We start from the raw sequence: 27,022 nt of genomic DNA on the forward strand, positions 1-27,022 counted from the left end.
TTTTTTTTGGAAAACAACCTTTGATTAAAAAGAAACAATTTAAATACATATTTGATCATTAAAACCATCACAGTAGCATTGATAAGCTCTTTGAATTAGTTTGTTTAATTCATTTTCACAGAATCAAGTGAATGGATGAACCACAGGCAAAAGCAAATGCTCATTCTGCATCAAGTCAAGAATTAAAGAAGTGCTTCCTGGTCGAAGTCATGTTCTCCCATGTATTTTTTTTTGTAAAAAGACAATAATATATTAAGTACCTTTAATAGAGCAAAAACCATTGAGAAATTAGTAAGATGTGAAACGTTGAGTGGTGGAATTACTTGAGGCTGCTATTGCAAATCAGGATGAAGCCTTGTCACTACATGAGGGATAAGGATCTGGTAGCAATTCAGGCCATGGAAAGAAACATGAATCAATTGAAAGTACTGTAGTCTTATCAGATTGGAACTGTATACTGTTTGTATGAATGTTGTTATCTATTTGATATGACATCATACCATACACTGTGAAATATTACCAGATATTATTAATATCTGGTAATATCTGGTATTTTAATGTCTTCATGAAAAGAATATAACAAAATTATTATATTAATAGTACAGTATGCTTTATCTACATAGGAATCCTTAGACACAACATAACAAAAAATATATTAATTAATAGGTATCAAAACTGACTTGAATCAATTGAAAGTACTGTAGTCTTATCAGATTGGAACTGTATACTATTTGTATGAATGTTGTTATCTATTTGATGACATCGTACCATACACTGTGTTGAGAAATATTACCAGATATTATTAAGGTTTTTCCTTGTATGAACATTTATCAACAACACATTTATTTTCTTTATAAAAAATTGCATTGACTTTTTGAATTGCATTGTATTGTATTTTACAATGCAATATGAAAAGAAGAAAATATTAACAGAACAGTACTTGCTGATAAATGATAATGAATACAGCAAAACTTTCATTATTTCTAGTTTCTTTTAAATTGTTTATGCTGGTTGGCTACATTGATAATATTATATAATTGTAATATTTAACACATATGTTTATAAGTGGATTGGATTGAACTCGATATTCAGCTATGTTTAAAGCAGTTCTGTGTAGGTATATGATGTGCTACAGTGTTTCAATAATATTCATATAAAAGTTCAGATTTTTGTCATAAACTTCTCTCAACCTTGTGTTTACTGTTGTGTAGTTAAATGTATATACCCAGTGAGTGATTAGAGAGATAATGAAAGTGCTGATGGGATGCAACTGGCTAAACTGAGGTATATTAAATATGTATTTGTTTCACCTTATTGGAATCATCAATTGCTTTACTTTTATTCATTAATTCAGTCCATATTATCAAGGTCTTCAAGCAGTTAAACAAAAATCAACAGGCATGGCAAGAAATGCTGATTAATGTTAATTATTTACATTGCATGCAAATAAAAACATTTGAAATTTTACATCAGCCTCAATGTGTTCTTATTTTTTGAAGTAATTCAGCCTCAGTTTTCTTTTAAAGTGTACATTTTTTTAATTATAGAAGCGATTCCAAATAGAATCAAAATATATTATATATTTACGGGAATTCAAAGTCGATGAACATTACTTCTTGCCATTCCTACTATGCATATGTAGGCCTAGATAAGTAATACAATACACATATATCAGTACAGCACGGTCGACTTTGGCTTAAAAGACTATGGTATGACAGTCGACAGAAGACGGGAAATGCAATTTACTACATCTAAAATCTTACAACTATTACCAATGTATTTTATTTAAAGGCTGGTATACTTCTATCATATTGAAATATTCCACTAAAACCGGAGAACTTTCGTCCAAATTGCTACACATTGTCACTTTCCTCGCGACATTGTTTACATTAGTTACCGAGTTTACAAGAACGTTTGTGATTGGCTAATAGCGTCTCATCAATGATTAACAGGTATGGTAAGTGTGCTGTGTTTACTGCTTTCGTGAACGACATTATTTTTTTGAAGATAAATTCTCATTTTTGGTTACAGTTTCCCCAAATTTACGATTGCCGACAATTATATTATGTTTCAATAAAATAGTATTGACATTTTTGTACGAATGCCAAGTAGCGCGGATCGGTGGGTCACAAAATTCGTAAACTAAGACGATTTTGGAGCCTCAACCCACGGTCTATAAGGTCCTAATTCTTTGAGACACCAGATTTTTTTCAGAAGTTACTATTTGTAATGCAACTATATCCACGGAAGAATGCCATGTTCACTGGCGCTACGACAATGATATACTCAAGTGCACATTAACTACTAAGGTATTAACAACATTAAGAAATTAATTTTTTTTTTTTTAATTATGTGTTTCAAAAAACTTAGTATGAGATGAAGAACAGATAAGATTTTAACTTTTTATTAAAGATACTGACAGAAAAAAATAAAAAAGAAAATCCACTATAACAGACTCATGGTTTACTATGAGCATTTAATCTGTGTCTAATTTGTGTCATGTCTACTTGTGATGTTATTGGATGTCAAAAAATATAAATATTAAAAATGCAATATCTGCTTTTCAGGTACCAGATGTGAGGTTCCCACCACGAAATGGGACATATCGTTAAATTCTTATTGAAGGTTCTATTTCAATGTTTTAGGATTTGTTTACTTTTGAGTTTATTTTCTTAATGTTTCTTTCTGCTACAGTATTAGTATTAACTCAATTTTTGATTTTCCAACCATGTCTAATTTTGTGGCGAGACCTTAATTATTGTATAAACTGACCTTTGATTTTGGATTGTCGTATATCTGCTGTAGTGTGTAGCCTATGGACTGACTGCTGTCATTCATCGATACATCTGACAATTGCCATTCTTTAATATTCTCATCCATATAGACATGCCCCACACCATCCCTAATCAGCTCATTGTTATTGTCGCTGTCTTTGGAAAGCTTGAGTGCAATAAACCTAATAAGGAAAACAAGTGTTCACTTTAAAATGTATTCACTCTGGAAAAAAAACAACCATAACACAACAGCCAATGACTAATGGCTGAATTTGTTCACATCACAAATAAAATACAATCAAATTTCAATATTTTTGCGAATTATATACATTCTGGTTTTATTCAAACAACAACATAAACATTTGACATAGCAGCATTTCACTAAATTGCATCAATTGCACAGAAAATCTGTGATAAAGGATAAAATCTAAAAAACAAGAGAAAATTTAGCAACAACAATTACAAAGATAATTTACAAACTACAATCAATAAAAAGGGACAATCATTACTGTAAACATTAAGAACTAAAAAATATTGAGATAAAGATTTGTTTTAAAAATCCTATATTATTATTTTTACAATTTTACAGGTATTACAATTATTAAAAGAACTGAAATTAATTGATATTCCTAATTATTAATTAGCTAAATTATTATTAGATTTAATTAAAACTTGGAAATTAAATTAACAGTTCAATAGTTTATAATTAAAAAATATTGAACACTCAATTAGTCAAATAAATACAGTTATTATTAATTAATTAATTAAATGTAAAAGTTTTAATATCTAAAATAAGTTCAACGACATGGCTAGCATCACCCCAATTTAGTGCAAGAACCAATATATCATATAATAAATCATGTGTTTTCATTAACTGTTTGAAAGATATACAATTACATATCTGTGAATAATTTCATCTGGATCCATATATAATTATTTTTTTGTATTGGATGAACAAAAAAAAAAGTCTATGATAATTATATACAATGCTGTATAATATAGGTACTGTAAAATATAATGTATACAATGTATTTGGCCTCCCCAATTTCCCTCACCAGAAAAAAAAAAAAAAACAACAAAAAACATGTAACTATGTGGTTTCTACTTTATGTAGTTTTTAAGTGTAATATGTAATTTTATAATCAATTGAATGTTTTTGCAGTTTGTATAGCAATGTATAAAGTATACTGGCTTATTTGGGGGGTTTTCCAGATTTTAAGGCTGAATGTAGTCAGGCTATATTTAACCTATATCACGGTACAAGTAATATATCTATTGAGATACAATGAAGCATTTGTGTTACACAGAAAGTGTAAGATTATATAACTGTAGTCTACTTCCTCATACAGTAAAAGCCCAGTGGATCATAATTATCATTGCAATAGTTTTTAAGACTGAAAGTCAGGCTATATTTAACCTATATCACGGTACAAGTAATATATCTATTGAGATAAAATGAAGCATTTGTGTTACACAGAAAGTGAGAGATTATATAACTGTAGTCTACTTCCTCATACAGTAAAAGCCCAATGGATCATAATTATCATTGCAATAGTTTTTTAAGACTGAAAGTCAGGCTATATTTAACCTATATCACGGTACAAGTAATATATCTATTGAGATAAAATGAAGCATTTGTGTTACACAGAAAGTGAAAGATTATATCTGTAGTCTACTTCCTCATACAGTAAAAGCCCAGTGGATCATAATTATCATTGCAATAGTTTTATTAAATACCTGTACTGTAGTATCTACACCAGTGGTGGCGCCATTATTCGCCTGACTTGGGGCAGGGGCCGCCTGCTAAAGATATACGACTGATAGGGTCTGACAATTTCACAGGGACATGTTGGGGTCTAGTAACATAAACCTAGGGTAATTTGGAGGAATGTTAACCTTCCGAGAGGTTTTGTGTTACATTATGCCTAAATTAAATCAAATACTTCCTCTTTTGTTTAGTCCAACAAGTTTTGACGGGGTAATAGGGTGGGGCAGTGGCGGCTCTAGGATGTATTTCTAGGGGGTGGGGGCTAAGTTGTCCGACAGGGGGACTTGAAATCATAAGCCAAAGCAAGGGGTTGAGAGAGGGTTCCCCCTCCCAAATGAGATTTTTTTTAAGAATAGCAACCTCTGGATGGCTGGAAACGGGACTCTCAGACTGTGACAGACGTGTTGGCTTGGTATGGGCCTATTTATGTATTTTCTATGGTTTGACTGCCCAACGAGCTCTGTCCGACGGGGGCTTGACCTGTCCGGTGGGGAACTTAAGCACCTTTGTCCCCCCACTGGCGCCGCCACTGGGTGGGGGTGGCAGGCCTGCTAAACAGGGGAGTAAAGTGTCTCTATATAGCTTACTAATACTGCATGCAAAATAAATAATTTAAAAAACAAAACCAATGTGTTATTTAATTGCTAAACACCAATCAGAACTACTGTATACTGAACTCCCTGGTCAGTGGACACAGCAAAGTAGGCATACAAAGTACAAACATTGAAACAATGAAAGTATTGCAAATTAAAAGCATGCTTGAATGAATACACAGGACCTTGGATCAGTGAAATAGAGTGTGAACAAAATAAACATCAAGATATATTATGCGGTTGTTGAATTTTCTCAAACCTTACCATCTAATTAATTCATTCAAGCAGGGAGTCGTTATACAGTAGTGTGGTTACAATAGTCTCTGGTGAGCATCCAGAGTTTATTATTGTTATAATTACAGTATTTTGATGGCTAGTCTGTATTGTCGTGACGTCATCATAGTCGTCTTTCTTCAAAGAAAGTCTGTACTTACCAATCAACTGGATGACCACTGCGATCTAGGCAACTTAACGCTTCTGTACAGCAACTGATAGATAACAACATAAATACAACGAGTACGTTTACATACATTAAGTTCATGATGACAACGTGGTGCCCATGGAGCTGTACTCAGCCTACTGAAGTGAAAATGCTTAATTCTGTCACGGGATGTGATTCTGCGAAACTTAAAGCAACTCTGGAGTTTACAGGGGTACTTTGTTTTCCTTTCATTTGATTGGTCGACGAGAGAGAGAATTTGGCGATACTATTTTTATTGTAATTAATCGTAATAAAAATGTTGTGACTGATGATGATTTTATTAATTATATTAAAAATTGTATCTGAATAAATATATTATAATATCGATAAATAGAAGAATGTAGTACCGTATTTCTGGTAAAAATATAATAATATTAGCCCTCCCAGTACAAAAGGATTTCTCCCTGTTCCAGAAATGTTACCGTCGAAATTTATGACGAAATTTACTAGGGGGGCGCTACTTTTAATCTCAGAAAACGGGAATTCCCCTAAATATAAGCAGCGCTTCCGGCGGTGGGGCTGGAACTGCGAACTCCGTTCCGTTCTTTTTTATGAAATATTTTGAATCGGTAAAGAAAAGCTTGAATTGTATAGCTAGTTATGTCTATCTGTTATGGTGACCAAAGACACGACGGGAAGCATATGTACATGAGGCGTGAACGTGGCGACGTGTGGTTGTAAATCTGTTGTGTTGGCCTAGTTAGGCCTTCAAAGTATAGGCAACGAGAGGCACCCATCCTGCTGCTATACCGGGGCCTACTTGCAAAGATAGCCTATATTTTACCATTTTGATTGTGCTGGGAAGGATTGAATATGGCGTATTTGACTTTGGTGACATTTAACGGTATATTTACGATCCTGAATCAATTGTGTTTCGTGTGCCTTCAACTAATTTCCTGTTTTATTTGGCTGATGAAGCTTATTATCGAAGTCAACGCCGTGTTGATTGGAAGCATTTTCGCCTTCTTCATAAATCTTGTGATATACATTTCGCAAGCAGTCGTTTACATACCAGCTTGCCTACTGCTGCTAAGAAATGTATTTTACGAGATTGTAGGACTACTCTCATACTGTTCGTTTATTCCCGAGAAGATTGGTTTACTGATTTATAGTGTTGTTTACACCCTCGTTGAACTTGTCTACAACATATGCATAGTTACCACCTCGCAGCTGATGATATTGTTCACCTTGATTTTAAACTTGATAATTATATCTATCCAATATGGTTTTTCAATGTTGCATATGTGCCTGTTAAATTTTCATCTTAATGAAAATTTGTATTCAATCATGCAAGTTGTTATTGCTATATTTATAGTTCTTTTCTTGCATTATTTTAAATGTGTGAATATAGCTGTATCGTTAGCTAGTAGGTATTTACAAAGGGTTACAGATAACATTCAAAGAAGGAGAAGGCCAAGGGCCAGGCCCAATGTAAATAACGTAAGAAATTTGGAGATTGAGTTTCAAGAAAGTATCATAGCATCTAAAAAGACGCATCTCAGCACAACAAATACAGATTCTAAAGAAGCAATCCAGTTGCAGCATTGTGTTATTTGCTTAGATGAACCAAGAAGTGTTTTGTTGCTACCCTGCCGGCATTTGTGTCTTTGCCTAAATTGTGTAGAACAAGTGTTACAAATGGAAGTGGTGGATCAGGGAGCATGTCCGCTTTGTCGACAGTTGATAGATAGTTATCTTGAAGTTTTCATATAAGTCTAAATTGGCTTATTATTATTATTATTATTATTATTATATTATTGTTGAAATACACCAAATATAAACTGTCGTTAGTTACTGTATTGTGTAACGTTGTATGTAGCCGATATTTAATTAAAGGAAAAGAAAAAAGTATTCAATGCTTAGCATGTGTAAAAGATGATAAACACACTATTATTATTATTATTACTACTATAATCATTTATTATCACATGGTGCATAGAAATCATTATGCAAAATTATAATTTTTTGTTAGCAGTCTTCTGCAATATCCATTTGATTTTAACATTTTTTTTAATAATGTGCATTATAAAAATATAAATTAAATATTTAAATTAATTGTTTTATTATTTCATCAGCAGAAATAAAACATAAATCATAAGTGCATGCTGTAGTTATCTTTAATGTAGCCTACATGTTACCTCACAATTGCTTTTAATGAATATTCTTCCAATTTTGACATGAAGCTATAATTCACAATAAAACAATAGAAGAACAATTTAGACACCCGCATCATGAGGGGACCACACTCACATGGTGGGGCGTGTTGATTCAAACCATCTACAGTAATCAGAAAATTTCGGTAGCCCTCCTACCACTAACAGAAAATTCTGCATCCGCCCCTGGGTTTCAGGGTATTTTTTAGTGTATTTACTAAATTTCAGTTACGAGCATTGTAGTACAGTATTGTATAAATGGGAAACAGCTGCAGCTTATTGTGGATCGAGTTGTAATGTATTGTAATGCATTTCTTTTGCAATATCGACCAGTGGCGTGGTGGTATGTAGGCCTAGACATTACAATCACTGAGTCACATTAATTGCACACAATACACGTAAATGTTATTTGATAGTTATTAGACCCAACAAAACTTGATTTTGACGAGACTAATATTTTCAAATTCTTAAATAAAAGTTTAAATTTACGCCAACTTATGGTATAATTTCACAGGCAGAAATCCCTTCCCCCTCCCTGTGCGACACAGACATTGTAGGGGCTGTTTATTCCCTCTAACGCGCCCCAGAAACCAAATTGAGAATTATACAATTAACGTTCTCATACATACACATATAAGAGAAAAAGGAGTATTGTTAGAATCTGTTTTGCTCTTCTCTTCATCTTTCTGTCATCGGCATTTAATTTTGTATCCTTTTAGTCCGGTGGCTTATGTCATCCCGTGGGAATTTCGTGATCATTTTTTTTTTAATTATATACTTTGAAGTATGCTGAATCGAATAAAATGAGTCGCCAATTTTTTTACGCTCATCTTCATATGCAAATTAACTGAAATATGCAAATTAGGTCTGAAAATGTAGGGTACTTATATCTTGGTAACCACATGTCGTAGAAAGTTGCTTCTTTCTTCAGGTTGTTCAGAACATACATGTTTCTATTTAGCCTAATGGAACATTTTCTTCAAAAATTACCGGAAGTGCCATTTTGCCGACCTTATTAGCATAAATATGCAAATTAGGGGTGGAAATATAGGGAGCTATATCTTGAAAACCGCTGGTCGTACAGAGTTGCTTTTTGCAGCAAAATGTTTAAAACATGCATATTTATATTTACTATAATGGACAATTTTCTCTAGAAATGACCGGAAATTGTGTTTTTGACCTTTGACCTCAACTTTGCGTGATTGTAATAGCTTGGCAACCAAGCTGTTGTGGTTGAAAATTATTTACAAACAAACTGACTTTTCTACCGAAACGATCGGTATCCCCGGTCGAGAAGAAAAACGGGGGGCGGGGCGGGGAAGAAAAAGTTATGTATTTTTATGATATATTAGCCGAAACGATCTGTATCCCCGGTCGAGAAGAAAAACAATTCATCGGGGGAGGGGGGGGGGGAGAAAAAGTTATGTATTTTTATGATATATTAGAAGAAACTAAAATCGATTAAAATAAGCCTTTGAAATTTTCGTAATTTCCGGGTTTTCAACCCAGAAACTTTCAGCGACATCCCGGCCACGCCCACTTACGCTCTCGCTGCCCACCCCGTCGGAGACATCGTACCCCCATCAGCCAAATCCTGCCGCTACCGGTCCCGTTCAGAAATAAAATGAATTCACTTAGTTTTGTATTGATGCTCTGACTTCGTCATGAACGGAAGGAAACTGTTTGAAATAGCATATACCGTATACCACCAGTTGGCATTACTGCAAATTGCCTAGTAACAGTGAATTAGAGTGAGAAACGTTCCCACACAAGTAGGTTCCCACGATCAGGAGAAGCAGACACAAGGTCAGTCACATACAATAGTCTTATTCTTTAAACGCCGCCAACTCAGATATGTAGACGCGGTAGTGTCTGATCTGATTCTTTGAACGCCGCCTTCAGGAATGTAAACGCGCTACTGCTCTCCCCCCCCCCCCCCCAAGGAGGGAATAGCCGACTGCCTTGTTGAGCGATACCAATATGTGCCATGGTTTCAGTAGTTCAGCTGTATTTTAGCGAAGTGTTGCTTTTTTGTACTTTCACTTCTTACATGTCATTTTAATTTAGTCATTGATCATCATAATAAAATCATTTCTGTTGTGTGTTTTAACAGTTGTTAAACCTTTTTTCTTTCAAAGACGTGCACACTCATTCTGTATAAATGAGTATATTGTGGGCCTATCTGCAAGACTTTTAATTAAAAATCAACGTAACCATGGGAATGTGTACTTCTACTGTTATTTTCTCAATGAATAGGGCGTTTACAGTTAAAAGCCCTTGATTTTTTAGCAAAGTATTTTGTGTTTAATTATGTTTCTAAGGTTGAAAAAGTCTTTGTAAAAAATGGCGCAGTTTAGATGCCGGTCGGAAATTTGAGAGACGGACAGGGATGACCTGCGAGGTGAGAAACCCTGTGATAATTATGAACATTTTATTAACATTTTAACAGAATATTATGTTACAAAAAGATGATAGAGAGGTTGCCCGTCGGGACGCACCCTATTTATTTTTAGTTGCCCGACGCAGATATTTGGTTGCCCTGGGACGTCGGGCAGGCGATTCTGCGAGCCCTGATTAATTTGTTAGCCTTGACAATTGTTCGTGAATCAGTACAGTCTTTAGACATACGGTACCTCTTTAAATGCTCCATAAATGATTAAATTTATAATGCACGGTAGTTAGATTTTCTTAGGTGACAGCTACCGGAGCTAGCCCAGCATACTGGCACCAAGATACGGTACCTCTGTGTATACGGTAGAGATGGCAACGCCATTTCATCATCTGGAGTATATTTATATCAGATATATATATATATGTGTGTGTGTGTGTGTGTTTGTGTGTGTGCGTGTATATATAAAAGCGAGAGGTCGCAGGTTCGAGTCCCGCCAGAGGCAGTTTATTACACAATTTCTTTATTCGTTATTTACAGGACTACATTCGTTGAGAGCCTTGGTACACGATGTATTATTATGTCCTTTATTCGAACAACGTATTTACCTTTCTTTAATGATTTATATATATATATATATATATATATATATATATGTATATATATATATATGTATATATATATATACATATATATAGGCCTATATATGTATATTCAAGTAATAATACAATTGTTGTAATAATACTTTCGACCATAAATCATCAATAGGTATATATATACATATAAAATTGGCCTATATACTGCAACGATAGGTCAAAGGTCAATAAAAAGTTTCTGGTTGATATTGAGAAATTATTCTGTTAGAGTATAAATGTGCATATTGTAAATATTTTGTTACAAAAAGCAACTCTGTACGATCAGTGGTTGCCAAGATATTAAATTCACGCAAAGTTGAGGTCAAAGGTCAAAAACGCAATTTCCGGTCATTTGTAGAGAAAATTGTCTATTATAGTAAATATAAATATGCATGTTTTAAACATTTTGCTGCAAAAAGTAGTTTTCTAGATACAGTTCCCTATATTTCCACCCCTAATTTGCATATTTATGCTAATAAGGTCGGCAAAATGGCACTTCCGGTCATTTTTGAAGAAAATGTTTCATTAGGATAAATAGAAACATGCATGTTCTGAACAACTTTAAGAAAGAATCAACTTTCTACGACAAGTGATTATCAAGATATAATTACCCTACATTTTCAGACCTAATTTGCATATGAAGATGTGCGTAAAAAAATTGGCGACTCATTTTATTGGATTCAGCATACTTCAAAGTATATATTCCATAAAAACTAAAATGATCACAAAAATCCCACGGGAGCCCATTTTTTTCGACATATGCCCCCGGACCATTTTGGCAGATCCAGGAATTCAAAATAGAGGGGAGTGGGGGGCTCTCAGCCCCACTTATTAGTAAATACTGTAAGTTAAAAGCTATAGATGTTAACCCCAAATTAGATCTCTGGTAGTATAAAATGCAATACTGTAGTAAGACTTTCAGTAAACTTATGTGCAATACAGGTGCTCTTCAAGGATGTGCTCTTTCATCACTCGTTTTTAGCATAGGCGATCAAGTGATTCTCTGTTGTTGATAATCATTCCAAATGCTTTCATATGTGAAATATGCAGACGATAGGCCTACATGTCCGTAGTTGAAGGCTGAAGCTAGGTTCAAATGATCGGCCCCTAAAACGTATGTTAGTTCAGTTTAACGTTATTTTTTTTTATAAAAGCTGATAAACAGTGGCATCACTGTATGCGTACCGTACTTATATTTTGATATTTGCATCAGATTTATTGAAAATGTTAAATCTATTCATTTGGTGTGTAGATAGGCCTACGATGGGAGAATTTTCTATTTATTTTTCGATAAAAGCTGATAAACAATGACATCACTGAATGCGTACTGTACCTGTATTTTTTGATACAGTATTTGCATCAGATTTATTGAAAATATTAATTTTAATAGGACTATTGAAACTATTCATTTGGTGTGTAGATACGATGTGTGAATTTTCTATTTATCAAAGCAATTAATTTGACTGACCTTTACTAACAAAACAGTTAGTAAAGGTCAGTTCCTCTTAATTGGTTTGATATCTCGCATACAAGTTGGAGCCAAGTATTTGGTGTATTATAAATAAAAAATATTCTGATTAATATAGGCTCTTTAACATAAGATATAATATAATTTAATTTCTTTTAAATTCTTGGTCCTACCCTTTTTTCGGCGCCTTGAGACGATTTTATTGTGGAAGGCGCACTACAAATATCCCACCATTACCATTACCATTGTACCAGTACTCGATGCTTTTTAAGATAGGAGTGAATGAGATTAAATCTATGTAAATGATTGTGAGGAGCTGTAGTAGGCCTACAACACAAATTTTAGGGTGGTTACTTATAAAATAATTATTGAAACAAAATTGATTTTTTTTTTTTTTTTTTTTTTTTTTGCAGTTTCAAAGCCTTTACACTATGGCGATAACGTTCAACGATAAAGCAACTTGTTCATATAGAAAATAAAAGAACTTTTCACACCAGCACGGTTCGATAACGATTTACCATGTATAGGGCCTACCATAACAAAATAATTTCACAAATCAAATCAAATTACGTCATAATTATGGAAAAACGATTTTATCGTTTTCTCATGATTATGACCTCGTTGATTTGTGAAATTATTTTGGCTAGGCCTCTTTATTTATCTAAATAATTAAAACTCATATTATAGGATTCTGTGTGGTCTGATAACATTATATTATTTTGTGGTAAATATTTCAAAAACACAATTATGATCGATCCACCTGTCGGTCGTAAAACACTTTTTTATTTACCCGGCTGCGGGCCCGGCTGCCGGAAAAAATTACCTTTGGTGTGACCTGGTGTGCGACGTGGTGTCACTGCTACTGTAGCAGTTGTATTGTAGTAAATGCAGCAAGACTGACGATGATTCGTGATGAGACAACATTGAGTTGTCCATCCAGATTTACAGTGTATCATATAAATAAGTAGGCCTAGTCAAAGTGAGCAAGGAATATTTCGTGTTTTTCAACATTTTATGTGTAGGAAAAGTAGGCTAGGCCTTAACCTAAATTGTATAGTAGCAGGGATGTGTATTCCTCCTACAGAGGTCTCCCTAACCTCCTTCTAAGGCCTAGGGAGGCCTCTGTAGGCCTAGGCTAGGCAAGCTATAATAATTCGGTAGTACAGTGAGTGGTGGGAATGGCTAGACCTGTCTTTAGCTAGTTTAGTACAGTACCACTAGTAGGCCTAGGTAGCTAGTAAGGCCCTCAGTAATGTCAATGACAATGACAATGTCTCTCATCTCATATGACAATGTCTCTCTTTACTATTTAGCCCTACATTTTATTTATTAATAATTTACACCCTATATATTATTATTAGTATCCTCCCTGGGTAAGCAGTACATCCTAGGCCCAGGCCTATCAACAATTTACTTTCCTTCCAATTAACCACTGAATGTACGGTGTAATCATTCACTATAATTACTCCTGCGTCTTGAAATGTCCATGTATTTTCTCTGAAGAGAATTGAAGTCGGATAACAGCATGGCAAGTGATGTTTAACATAATTTTTAGCCTGCATAGGGAATGTATCCTCCGCGCAAAAATTTGGCATAGAAAATTAAGCTGATTTTTGAGATATCCTCCACGCAATTAAAAATCTTTACAGTTGATATTTAGGGTTTCTAGAAAAATTAGGGTGGGTGATACAGTAGTCACTTTAAAAAGTAAACTCTATATAATGAGTGGATTTTAAGGATGGTTAATAAAGATAGGTGGAATTAGCTTTATAGGCTGATGTAATCATAGTGATTATTCTCAGTGGCGGTACCAGGATTTTTCCGACGGGGGTCCACGGTCCCAACGGGGGGAGCTGACAAGAACAAAGTGGGCGTGGTCATTCGTCACTAGAAACCTTTCAAAAGTGGTCTAGGGTGGGAAGACCCTAAAAATATAATAAATTGTGACCCAAGCTCACAAAAGGGCTGTAAACTAGTCCTCAGGCCAAAATGAGTTTTTGTTATAATGGCATAGAACATATCATTTACTTTAAAATGACAGTTAAATTAACTCAATCAGGTGTCGGGAAGCAAAGTTATGACTGTTTGAATAATCGTCAACTTTCTTAAATCAAGGTTTGAGAAAAATGGTTTTATTTGCGGCAGTTTTCTATTCATTTTTCACTAGCCTCCATTCGAAAATGGCTAAATTTTACCTCTTATTTAAACTCAAACTTCAGGAATATTAAGATTAATAGTTACACTTTATTTATTACAGAAAAACCCAATTTACACAAAATTCACGTTCTACGGCCTATTCTGGCTATGGAGGCTTGTTTCTCAATACAGTGCAGTGCGAGTTTACAGCCCTTTTGTGAGCTTGGGTCACAATTTAGAGTTTTCAAAGGCTTATTATAATCGATTTTAGAGTCTATTAATATGTAAAAAATATCTTTTTGGTTTTCCTTCCTGGGAGTTCTGTCTCTGTTAAGTCCACTGGGTGAGTTTATACTGTACTTGCTTTTAATGAGTCTATAGTCATTTTTCATTTTTATAATTTATCAGACTTGCAGTGAGTATGGATTGTTTGCGAAAGAGCCAGAAGGCATCATGGGATATGATGTTACGTCATGTATCGAATGCTGTCCTGTTTTTAGACAACATCAGTGCTGAATGTCTCCATTGGTCTATTGGAGTTAATGCTGTTTTTGATGCAGGAGCAACCAATATTAAAGATTTCACCGCATTTGAGGTATTAAAATATACAGACTTTTAGTAACTAATAAAATGGTCTTCATCAAATCCCATTCAGTGGCACAGTCAGGAGATGTTGGGGGTGGGGGGGGGTTGCTAAAGGTTCCTGAGAATAAAGATACTGTAGCAATAATAGCTGCATGCAAAAAACTTTTTTAATTATACACATAATCCTATAGAACCAATGTTTTCTCTCTGGCTACATCACCCACCATTCTCCTCCATCCCTAATTTTTGTCAATTTTAACCCTCCATCCATATATATACAAAGTTATGAATTCATGTGTTTTATTAATTAAGATAATACAATTTCAGGTCTTCAAATGTTAAATGTTACACAAGTGCCAGTTATGTCATTCTGAACAGCTGCTACACATCAGCAGCATTCTATGAACATTTTACTATATTAATACAGAGATCTTTAATAACAGTGTATTTTTATTTCTCTACTATGCAGTACTGTACTGTAATTTTTGTATTAATAAATACCCTCTTTTTTAGTGTGGTGATGATGGTGATAAGAAGGCTGTGTTTGTATTGAGTAATTTGCTCCTTGATAATGTACAAGAAACGGTATATGACATAGTGAAAGCTAGCAGTTTTCATGAGTGTACTGTCATCAGCAGTACCAAGCCTGCTGTACTCGCTAAGGACGAAACTGCAGATAAAAACATAGCATTTGATCAAATTCAGCAGCGTATTCAGTACTACATGAATAATATGGTAAGCTAATGGAAAATGAGATTTTTCTTTCTTGTAGTTTAATTTGGGATTTTTCTATTAATATAATACCAGGGATCCCAAGTCTCACAAAAGTTGAGGACGGCCTCTCGCAAGCAAGATCTCCCAAAAAAATAACCAATCTCCCCCAAATGCATAATTTTTGGCATGTTTAGAGATTTGTTAAGAAATCTCACTAAACCAGATCTCCCGTAAGTAATTTCTTCCCACTTGGGACCCCTGTACTATAGTAACGGGTACAGTAATTTCTTATTCTTTATTTTTGTGGTTGATTGTGGTATTGTTTTCTCACAGAGGTGATGAATAAGTGAATAATGATATCAGCATAGATGCTAGTGACTGTGTCCAATGCATTTTATAGAGTTATATGTTCACATGACAAATAGAGAGATTATTCATTTTTCTGAAAAATAGGTATACTTTAAATTTTTAATAGCTGATGTTATTTTGTGACCAGTAAATTATAATGATGTATGTTGGTATTTTAGATGTTATTTTTTTGTTTACTATTGATACTGATGTTGATGTCTACAATGGTGTATGTTTATAGTCAATATCTTATGGTTGGTGGGTAAATACCTTATCAGTTATAAGTTTATGTTTGTATTTTATGTCTTTAATACCTTGACCAGAATAGTGTAAAAAATGCCTTATGTCCAAAGTAAGAATCCAAAATTTCAACTTCCAAGTGGTTCTTGAGTTATGGCCATTCACCTCTTTTTGATTCTGAAAATAGCTCCTATAATTTCGTAGGAGCTATATCTCTGGATTAGTGAAGTCTGAAACTTCTGGCTAAGTGAGTCGGAATGACCATATAACTATGTCTATTTTTTCCCCAGATTATTTACATTTTCATTCAGTAAATTTTAAATTTTTTTTTATTTATTATCAAATAGCAAGCTACCTGTGATGTATGCTTTCTACCGTTAATGGAGTTCAGTATCACATCAAACCTGTTTCTGATGCCATCATTGTCAGACTTATTTCCTATGCTGGTAACAGACATTAGAAAGTTCAAAGGTTTATCTCCAAAGGTTGGTATTATTTTAACCTTCAATTCCTATGATAATTTCATCAATCAAACTACAGTAAATGCCAGATTTATTTTCTTATACCAAATTTTCTATATGATTGCAAATTTTAGTGCATTATATTCAACTTTCAATCACAGATTTCAAAACTCAGATTCAGTCAGTTTCTGTACTTTTTAGATGTTATAATATTGATAGCATTGGCTAATGTATGGTCCAGTTTTAGCTAGTGTTTGCAGTGAATAGTCCAGTCAGCCTTGCGTTAAAGCGTATAAAATCAGTTTATTGCTAATGAAAAATTATTTAGATACACTCACGCTCACTCGCAAACACAGTTGAATCAAACCAGACACGTTGGTGACATGATTTTGTTTTAGTGTTTTCCTTCTTGAATGTTTAATTTTTTCAGTAGATGGTAGAGAAGCCAAATTGTTATCAGCAGCATGCTAAATAGGAATGGTAAAATTGTTCATTGCTTAGTATTGTTTTGGAGTGCAAAACTGGAGTTAAGTAGCATTATTTTTTTGTTCTCATTTACTTTAAGGTTTGTGAAGATGATATGATCGATATTGTAAATGATGTCCATTTTGAGATGCTACCACTTGATTTACAGGCCAAATTCAAGGTTAAGTATGAGTATTTCTATTTGTTTTATTATAATTATGCTTTAATTGTTAGTATTATTTAATAAAAAGTGAGATTCATGTTAACTCATTTGCACTCAGTCCGTACTTTACATGCTTCAAACCTAGTCCTTTTGGATTTGATTTATAATGTTTTTTTTGCTTCGCAATGATCCTACTATGTATCTTTAAAAGTATGTCATTTCCTATATAAAACATTTTCTCATGCAGTTGTAGGAAACCTTGTCAATATTTCAGCTTTAACATTATTTATTATAATTAAACATTAATGATAAAAGTGATAATTATTATAGCTTAGCATTATCACTTATTATTAACATTATTTATAATTATAACTATTAATTATTATTGTTAATACTAATTTATTAACATTATGTAAATGGTTCTTTGCTTTATCTTGAGCTATTCAGATTTAATTCTGACAAAAATATTTCAATATGATGTCTCTTCCAATTATAGATGTTAATTGTATCACTTGATAATTTATGTGAGAGGTTGGAAATTAATGAAGACATCTACTGTATTGGTCCAACCAGCCAACTGATAGCCACAGAATTAGCAGCTCTATCATCAGCAAAATTAAGAAGAAGGGTATGTACAGTATACATTAAAATATACACCACTGATCTCTACTATAAAAGTTGGATTGCTCATCGGCCAATCCTGGTACAGAAAAAAGTGAGGCCTCCAACGCCATGTTGGAGGGCCTAAGTGACGTACCAGTTTAGAAAAGTTTCTTTTGGCATTTTCTTAAACTATAGTTAAAAATAACGATTCTTGCACTATTTTTCAATAATAAATTTAAATTTAACGTAGGAATTTTTTTCAAACCATCTAACCACTAGACGCGACTCTTTATTTACTTTGTTTGCGCTTTCTTAAACTGCATAAAAAGTCACATCAAGTAGATAGATGATAATAATCAGTACTTTAAATTCAAATTTATTATTTAAAAGTTTTGCAAGAATTGTTATTTTTAACAATAATTTAAACAAATACCAAAAGAAACTTGTCTAAAATGATACGTCACCTAGGCCTCCCAACATAGCGTCGGTGGCCTCACTAACACCAGCCAATGAGCAATCCAGTGATATACACACAGAAAATCCATAAATTAGTTTAAGATTAAGGTACAGATGTTTTCATGTAGCAAATTGTTTAACAACAGTCCTATATATTTTGTGTATGTTTTCATTGCCATTGGTTGTTTTATAACAAATAGTTTCTTTTTCTGTATAATTTATTTGGTCCTGTCTTATCCTGTCTTTTTTATAAATTTGATTTTGTTCTGAAGGACTCTTCTTGTAAGATAGTAATTTTTAAAAATGTTTTGTATTTTGTGCAAACAATGAAAACGCTTTTATCATTTATATAAAAATTTTTAAAAGAAATGCAGTTCCCTTGCAAAAACACCCATATTCAAAATTAAGAGAACATATCTTTTAGGTGGTAAGTTTTGATTGAGTATGTCTGGGGCATATTTATTGTGTTATTTGGGGAGGAAGTGTTTCTTTTTTGTCTTCACCCAAGAGTAGTCGATAATAACTATTGAGGTGTGGGGAATGATTATGTATGACAGAAAATAGAGCGCAGACCCTTAGATGTTATGTAATTAATATTTGATATTATTATTATTATTATTATTATTATTATTATTATTATTATTATTATTATTATTATTTAACACAAAAAACAACGTTTCTGTGCATTTGTTTAAAAAAGAATCAGTTGATTTTAATTGATACAGTATTGCAATATTAACAGTTATTTCTATTTAAGAATTTGATAAATTTGAGTACAATTTTTTCTGGTATTTCAAACATTCTATATCTCAGTCTGCAGTGAACAGAGCAGCATTAGTTGTTGTTGACAGAACTCTAGACCTTGCTGGTTCTGTCAGCCATTCACACGAAACTTTAGCGGACAAAATATTTGGATTGTTACCAAGACTGCAAGGACATAAAAATGATGTCGCTATTGACATGTCTATGCTGTGTTCTGCTGAAAGGTATGTGTTTGTGTATAAGATTTATAAATGAAGCATTTTAAATAAGATAATTTTGGATGTAAGAACATTTCCTCAAGACATTGCATAATTTGTTAACAATAAATTAGCCTTAAATATTGGATATTTCTTTATACAGTAGTCATCAGTTGTTCTCTAGATAAGATATTTTGGCACATTTAAATCATTTTCTATATTTTTCATTAAAGATGTATTGTCTGATATAAGCTAAAAAATTAAAATATTCAATTCCATGTTTGAATTGAAATTATATATTAACTCAGTATGAATTGATCGTTTATTGCTATGGCAGCACCCTTCTGAGATAATGACTTTCCCAGCCGCGATAACCCTTCATGTACCATGGTCTAGCCTTCCTGATAATTAGAGTGTAATTAGCTATGATAAGAGACCCTGGTTTGATTTCCCGAGTTTTCGTGGATAAGTCGGGTTTTGTGGTAAAGGAGGCTGGAACAGCATGGTATATAAACCTATACTGATGATTCATGTGTATATTGCAATAAATGCACTTTTAGCATTGCCATTCATTTTGGACAACATTTGTTTGTTTAAACCTAACTGGCCTTATATACCTAAGGCTCTTGCTTCTGGTAATGTCCAAAACACCTCAACCTACTTGACCTCTCTGCCTGCAGACGCCTTAATTGGGCCCACTAAGTCGCACTTTATTATTGTGTTATCGTATAACACGATGCATTATCGTTGAAAGGAAACATATACAGTAAATACCTGAAAGTAGAAATTTTAATCCATTTTTGGACAAACACAACAATTGAAAAAGGCATGCAAGTACTCTTTGCATCTTTTGGATTTACCTCGGCTTACTACTGCACCTGTTAGGTCCCCTGACTACAGTATATATTTTAATTGAAAAGTACAATGGTAGATTGCAATAGTGAATAGAAAGAATGCTAGATAATAATTTGACTAAAAAATACATGAAATGATTGTTTTCAAGGAAAGTTTAATGGAGGTGAATCGGCAAATTGTTGATCTTATAACAAAGGAAAAACTACATTCAAAAGCTTCAATGAAAATGGGAAGAGGAGTTGAACTACTGAAGTCGAATCTGAATGTGTTTAGGTACGTACAATTCTCACTGGCATCAAAATAAGCTAATGCAAATGAACCAATACAATTAGTAATTAGTCAAGAGTTTAAGCAGTAAAAGTCTAAAGCTTTGTTTCCATACCATCACTACACGCTATCGCCAACAGCTTTCGGTGATGCTATTGGTCGGTCGAATCGGGGTGTCTTCCCGCTTGCATCGGGGACTGTTATGCTGTACAACGATTGCACTGAAAACACCATGGCGACAGTGTAGCGATTGTATGGAATCTAAGCTTAAGCAGACTATAAGTTATAGTCGGGATTCTCCTGACACAAATCCAGTTATTGTCTATTATTCCATCACGACAATAACAACTACTATCAAAACTGCAGTACCTGCTGCTTACTTGGACTCGAATTCAACCCTGACCATCAGGCGCAAGCTCGGTGGTCTAGAGGTATGATGACAGGCTAGTGATCTGGAGATCGTGGGTTCGAGTCCCACCTGAGAACAACTTGTGATTTTTTTCGCAATTGTTTTCAAATGTACTGAGTATTCAGTACATTTCCACGTCAGGTAGGGCAAAATTACACCTATACAGACTATAAATTATTCAGTGCAACACTATTTTTAAGGTAAGTCAGTAAAGCAAATCAGTATCAGTAAAAGGAAATGCATCAATATGCTAGTTATATCGGTGAAGCAAACGTATCGGTACAGAAAATCAGTTTTACATATTAATACAAATTCTTTGTTAAATCTGTAAACAAAAATGCATCAATATTAGTTAAATTAGTAATAATAAGTAAACAAGTCAGAGCAAATGGTCCAAACCTTAACCCTGTTACTGTCACTGTTGTAATAGCCGTCTTTCAGAGAAGACACATGGCTGTCGGATCCATTGACAGAATCACTGCTGGTGTTCACTGGAGATCCATGCTTTACAAATGTATTCAGTTATCATTTTATGTTAGCAAACCCATTACACACCCAAAAATCAAACCAAACTAACTACAGTATTGGGATATGAGAAATCATTACCTATTTTACATTGTCTACATTTGCATATATTAAAGCGAGTACATTTTAAGACATTTCTATTGTTATAGTGTTGAGAAAACTCCTGAGGTATTTGAAAGGAACTGTGGGTTACTGCAGCTTAGTGTTGGTTGTCTACAAGCCTTACAACATGAGCAATATGAGAAGCATCAATTTCTAGAAAAAATGATAATACAAAGTTCATCAAACTTTGAAGATAGTAGGCCATACACTCATCTGCATGATGCATACAGCAAACAAGATAGGTACGTTGCTGCAACAGTGTGTTGATGATAATGAGCTTTTGATTTGTTTGACGATGCGACGCTAGAGCAGAATCACCCTTGCATCCTACCGGGTGTCCTATATTGTCTGCATACATAAATTTGGCCAAATTGCGTCTTAGAATCCACGCGACGAAGAGAACTTAAAGTTCTTCCAGATGACTTTTAGTGACGTCGTTAGGTTCTAGGTCCTGCCATCGTCGTGTAAACGAAAGCTCCCTAATATATTCTGACATATCCTTTTCACTAAATGCAACATTCACAATGTTCTTAAATAAGTTTTTGTGTTTGCCTGTTAAACAGTCAAAAATAATGGCTGAGTATTATTTAAATGCATTTATGAATGTACTGTGGTAATTTAATATTTTCCAGGCAATTTAATGCAGAAGATCTGCTGCGAAATCTTATTCATCTTTATTCACTACACGGCAACAGTGTCGTATCAAAGGATGAGGAAGAAGAACTGCAACAGTTATTGTTAAACTATATATTAAAAATTCACCAAGCTGATTCTTCACATCCTTATTTTGGTAATTTGGATTTGGATTTTTTTTTTTCATTGTGAAACACCAACCTAATACATTTTGAAAAATGATTACCATATATGACTCTTCTGCTGGTGAATATAGCCAGGAGAAAATCCAATTATTTTTCTCATTGTGTTTTGTTTTATTTCAATGTACCAGGAATATTAAATAATTTAATGTTATATATCTTGGTATCCTTATTCACATCAAATATATACATAAAATAATTCGTTGCTGTTGAGAAACTGAATTGCAAATCTAAGTTGTTAAAATGTTTGAATAGTTAGTAAATTTATGCTATAGTAGTGATAACAAACATTAACAATTTTATTGATAATTTTATAGTGTTTATTTATGCTGTAATAATAATATAAAAATATCAAAAGATCATTTTAATTAATTTAGATAGTTAATTAAATTTAAAATATATTCAGATTTTGATGTACTAACAGTTTGTTTGGTTTTCTTTAAAGTAGGGTGTGAAAATGACTCAAGAGGAGTTGATGATATCTTTAACAAGTTGAATGCAATTGGAATGACAAGGGACCACTTAAAGCAATTCAGGTAATTATCTTTTATTGATTCATCCAATAGAAAAAACAACAAAAAAAAGCTTGTGCCCCAGGTTACTTGTTGACTAGAAATTTGCTTGGCAAAAAGTTGTGGTCAAGTAGTTTCAATTCACCACATTTCACCTCAATTTGCCAACTAAATCTTCATCATTCATCGAGTGCTCCACCTTAACAGCACCCATCTCAATACTCAAAAGCCTGTAGGTCATTGGCTGATGCAATTCTGTGACAGAATTTTTTAAATGACGACCCCTTCACACTCTGACAATCGGTCGTTTAAGGTCTGTTAATTAACATTGTTCTGCCTAGGTCGAACAATTCCATTGTTTTTAAGGTAGATTTCCTGTAAAAAGAAACTGACATATTGGTTCATTCAAATTATTCCAATTATAGACCAACATCACTTACTTTTTGTAATTTTGCATGTAAAAGGAAATATAGTATATTATTTTAATTTTGTTATTAGAAATGTTATTCATGACGGCAATAAAGCTTTTCCATCTACCTATAAACCTTTGTTGCAAGACTTAGCTGAGCAAATTGTAGATCCTTCAAAACCTGACTTGCCAGATTTACAGCACAGATCAACAGGGCTGCGGGATCGAATCAAAACTAGTTTCAGGTTTGACCTCCATATTTTTTTTTAATATAACCAACAGAGAAAATTTCATCAAGTAAACCGATATTCATTTCATTTGTGGAAAGTATTTGCCCAACTGTCAGTTGGGCTTTGTCGGATAGATCAACTGTCATCCACAAATAAGTGAGTATTTGTTTACTTGATGAAATTTTCTCTATTGAACATATATATTGGAAACCAGATGAAACCAGTTAGCGAAATAACCAACATTTGTTTACATCTAGTTAAATATCTATGAGTTCGTAATTAGTTTAATGTCATTGATTAATTAATAGTTCATATGATATAGTAGTAGCAAAGTTATTGATAAACTTATAACCCTTATGGTCATAATATGATATTAACTATAATTATATTATTTTATTTTAATCTATGTACACCTTTATTTTTGAAAGATACTTGTCTCTCTTGGTCTTATTTTTTTTTCATTCTGATTATCCTTATTTGCTCCATATTTTCTTTTCATTTCACTTTTTACCTTTCTTGTTTTTACCAAGGAAATTGCAGTATGTTTCACAAAACCTTAAAGATCACTGTTTATACTGTCTGCCAGCAAAAAATCAGGAAAACCTCAAAAATTATATTTTGAATTTCTCATAAATAAAAGAATAAAAGAAGCTGTTATACTTACAACCAGAAACACACAAGAACAAATTTTTTTACATAGATTATTTAACTATTTGTTAGTTGACAATGAAATTTTCTTTTTCTCATCCAATTCTAAATTAATAACTTAGTTAAATACATAAAAAATATTATAAGAAATGACAAATTTCAGCACTTTAAAAACTAACAATAGCAACTGTTAGCTCTAGCTTTTGTCCACACAGTGGACATTTCTATTATTATGATATAGCAAACTAACACAACTAGACCTTTTCTTCACCCTAACAAATTAAGAAATTCAAATATGAAAGTGTAGTTTCCGGTTTTTAGCTTATAAATTTATACCCAAAAAATATATCAATTAAATATCATATATTATTTTATTAGACTGTTTATGAATGTGAGTAAGCCACGCCCAAGTGACCACCCACTCTTAATCATCTATGTGATTGGAGGAGTAACATGTTCTGAAGTCCGAGCTATCAATGAAGTTTCTGCAAAAACAAGTCAAGAGGTGTGTTTGTTCAATCTCATTAAATGAAGTCACAAACTCATTTATATTGTTTACAGTTAAGCTAAGTATAAGGTCTTTTTTTGATGATCCAAATATCAAATAATTGTAAGAATGGTGTTAACCTGCTTCTAGCAATTAAGGCTTATGCATAAGTGCCAATATGATTGTGGGTAAGTTAACACCATTCTTACACATACTTGATATTTAAAATAAAATAAAAATTTAGAAAAATAAAAAATATTTGGATCATCAAAAAAAGACCCTTACACTTACTTGTTATTGGATTCAATGAATTTATTTAATGTTTAAATAATGGTTAATGGTTAATGAACAATGATGAATATAAGTTGCTGTGCAAATTAACTACAGTAGTTTGAAATATTGATAATTTTGTGTTAATATTGATAGTAATAAGGTTTCTTCTGTTTTTGTTGCAGATTCTTCTTGGAAGTACATGTTTGCTTAAACCAACTGATGTTGTTGATATGGTCTTCAGCAACAATTCCAATAATTTTTAATGCTAAACTGTTCATAATAATATCTATATTATTATATTTTTGCTTAATTTAAATTATTGTTTTTATCGTAATTATACTTCTTATATGAGTACTATTAAAATATTTAATCAAATTATAATTTTTAACTTGCTATTTTAGTCCATTTAATCTGTGACAATATTATAATGAACCCAGAACTAATTGCAACAGAAATTATTTTTTGCCGAATATGTTGCTGAAATATATACATAATAACATACTTAAAAGTCCTGAAAAATTCAATCGGGAACATTGTTAATTTTGAATATATTTAATGAGTTAACATCTAACGGTTTATTATGTCACATCGCACAACTGCTACGTTAAAGCTTATGAAAGCATGTTGTTGCTAACGAAAATTGTTAAAAGTATGATAGACGCCTACATTAGAACGCAGTTGAAACCTGAGATATGTGCAATGTAGTTGTCCAAAAAGAAATTGGTAATCTGAGTAAATAACTAAAAATACCATTTAATGTATTGTACAGCTAAACTGAAATTATGTAGATTCATTGGTATACAAAACAATAGTTTTACATATTCCTATGTGTACCAAGAATTTAGATTAAAGAAGTATTTAATGGTAAGGTGTATACATTATTGTGTTGAAATGCTACCAAACTGAATAAATGAAATACATTATTATTATTATTCTGTGGCCATGCCTTCGTAATTTATACTGCTGCTACATCATGTGTGTGGGTGTGTGTGTTCTTAAAATTTGGATAAGACATGACAGACCCTGTACTCAGGGTGTTTATAGGGGTACTGTCAACTCCTACATAGCCCATAAATTCTAAAGAAGAAAAATCCTCTCCTATACCCCAGTAAGTAGAGTTTTTTCTTTCTCCTTCACATTGAAAATTGCTTTTGTAGAATAATTAAAATATCTTCTATTTTTTTAATGTACAGGAAGTACCCCTTTAGTCTGAACCAATTTAGCTATTTAGTAACGAACCTTGTAATAACCCAATGCACATAACCAATTTTTGTAGGAGCATTTTAGGTGCCTGCCCGAAACTGTGAGAAACTTCATGTTAATCAAATGAAATCAAATATTTTATTTTGGAATCAAGATTGTCCATATTACAGTAAAAAAGAATAGGCCTATATAGAAAAAAGAATAAGAAAAATTTAACTTGGATTCAAAAACCTACGAACACAGATGACGATGGCGGTGATTTATGGTTAAAACACCGTCATCACAATAACTTACTGCATTTGTTCACTCTCTTCAGACGAATCTGAGTTTGTCTTGCACCACCGAATTGACGTAGAGCCTTTAGCTTTGAGCTTTTGTTTCACATCTTCACTAACCCTAGAAAATTAAATTTTCATTTCATTTATTTTGTCTTGATAGATTACATACAAAAAAAAAAGTTTAAAAAAAACGACAAATATACCAAAATGCTGCCCAGACGTGAAAATATTCTTAAAGATAGTAATTTATATAAAAAATGTATAAACAGACCATAACAAAAGGAAAAAAATGTAAAGTTAGCCACTGCCTTCAGGAAAAAAAAATCGAAGTAGCGCATAACACTATAATATACCCCAAAATCTCAGTTTTTTTTTTATTCCTCATTGTAAGAAGTAACTTTTCTGAAAAAAAACTCAAACTATTCGCCGTCAACTTACCAGGCACTGAAGACGAACTCAGTAACTGGAGTCCCATTTACAATCTCTGTTTTCCTGTACAAGATGTAACATTCTTGATTATCTGGCAAAATGTCTTGCATCTTCTCACTATTCTCAAAGTGGAAGCATCATCTCGAATGCAAACATAATTAAATACTCCATTACTCGAAAGTACAAATG

The 27,022-nt window shown here is 33.0% G+C and overlaps 2 protein-coding genes across 3 annotated transcripts in view; one reads left to right on the plus strand and one right to left on the minus strand.

Annotated features, from left to right (window-relative positions):
- Positions 1-7,738, minus strand: part of LOC117118905 (plancitoxin-1-like) — a 15,581-nt gene extending 7,843 nt beyond the window's left edge. The window contains exons 1-2 of one of the 2 annotated variants that reach the window (XM_033263635.1): positions 5,570-7,738; positions 2,773-2,956 (exon numbers count right to left, since the gene is read on the minus strand). In XM_033263635.1, the coding sequence (XP_033119526.1) occupies positions 2,773-2,956; positions 5,570-5,676 (291 nt within the window). In that variant the 5' untranslated portion in view covers positions 5,677-7,738. The remainder of the gene's footprint in view (positions 1-2,772; positions 2,957-5,569) is intronic. The other variant, XM_033263634.1, reaches the window with a different exon arrangement.
- A 5,332-nt stretch (positions 7,739-13,070) lies between these two features.
- On the plus strand, positions 13,071-25,855 carry LOC117118901 (sec1 family domain-containing protein 2-like). Its single transcript, XM_033263631.1, has 14 exons — positions 13,071-13,240; positions 14,806-14,992; positions 15,496-15,717; positions 16,632-16,769; positions 17,311-17,391; positions 17,870-18,001; positions 19,246-19,428; positions 20,395-20,519; positions 21,597-21,791; positions 22,182-22,339; positions 22,810-22,900; positions 23,375-23,530; positions 24,542-24,668; positions 25,106-25,855. The coding sequence occupies exons 2-14, from the start codon at positions 14,819-14,821 to the stop codon at positions 25,184-25,186; spliced, it is 1,863 nt and encodes a 620-aa protein (XP_033119522.1). The 5' UTR covers positions 13,071-13,240; positions 14,806-14,818; the 3' UTR covers positions 25,187-25,855.
- Positions 25,856-27,022: the final 1,167 nt, after the last annotated feature.

Source organism: Anneissia japonica, unplaced genomic scaffold (assembly GCF_011630105.1).
Source record: "Anneissia japonica isolate Jap-2015-1 unplaced genomic scaffold, ASM1163010v1 scaffold288197_len338424_cov179, whole genome shotgun sequence".
NCBI lineage: Eukaryota > Metazoa > Echinodermata > Crinoidea > Comatulida > Comatulidae > Anneissia > Anneissia japonica.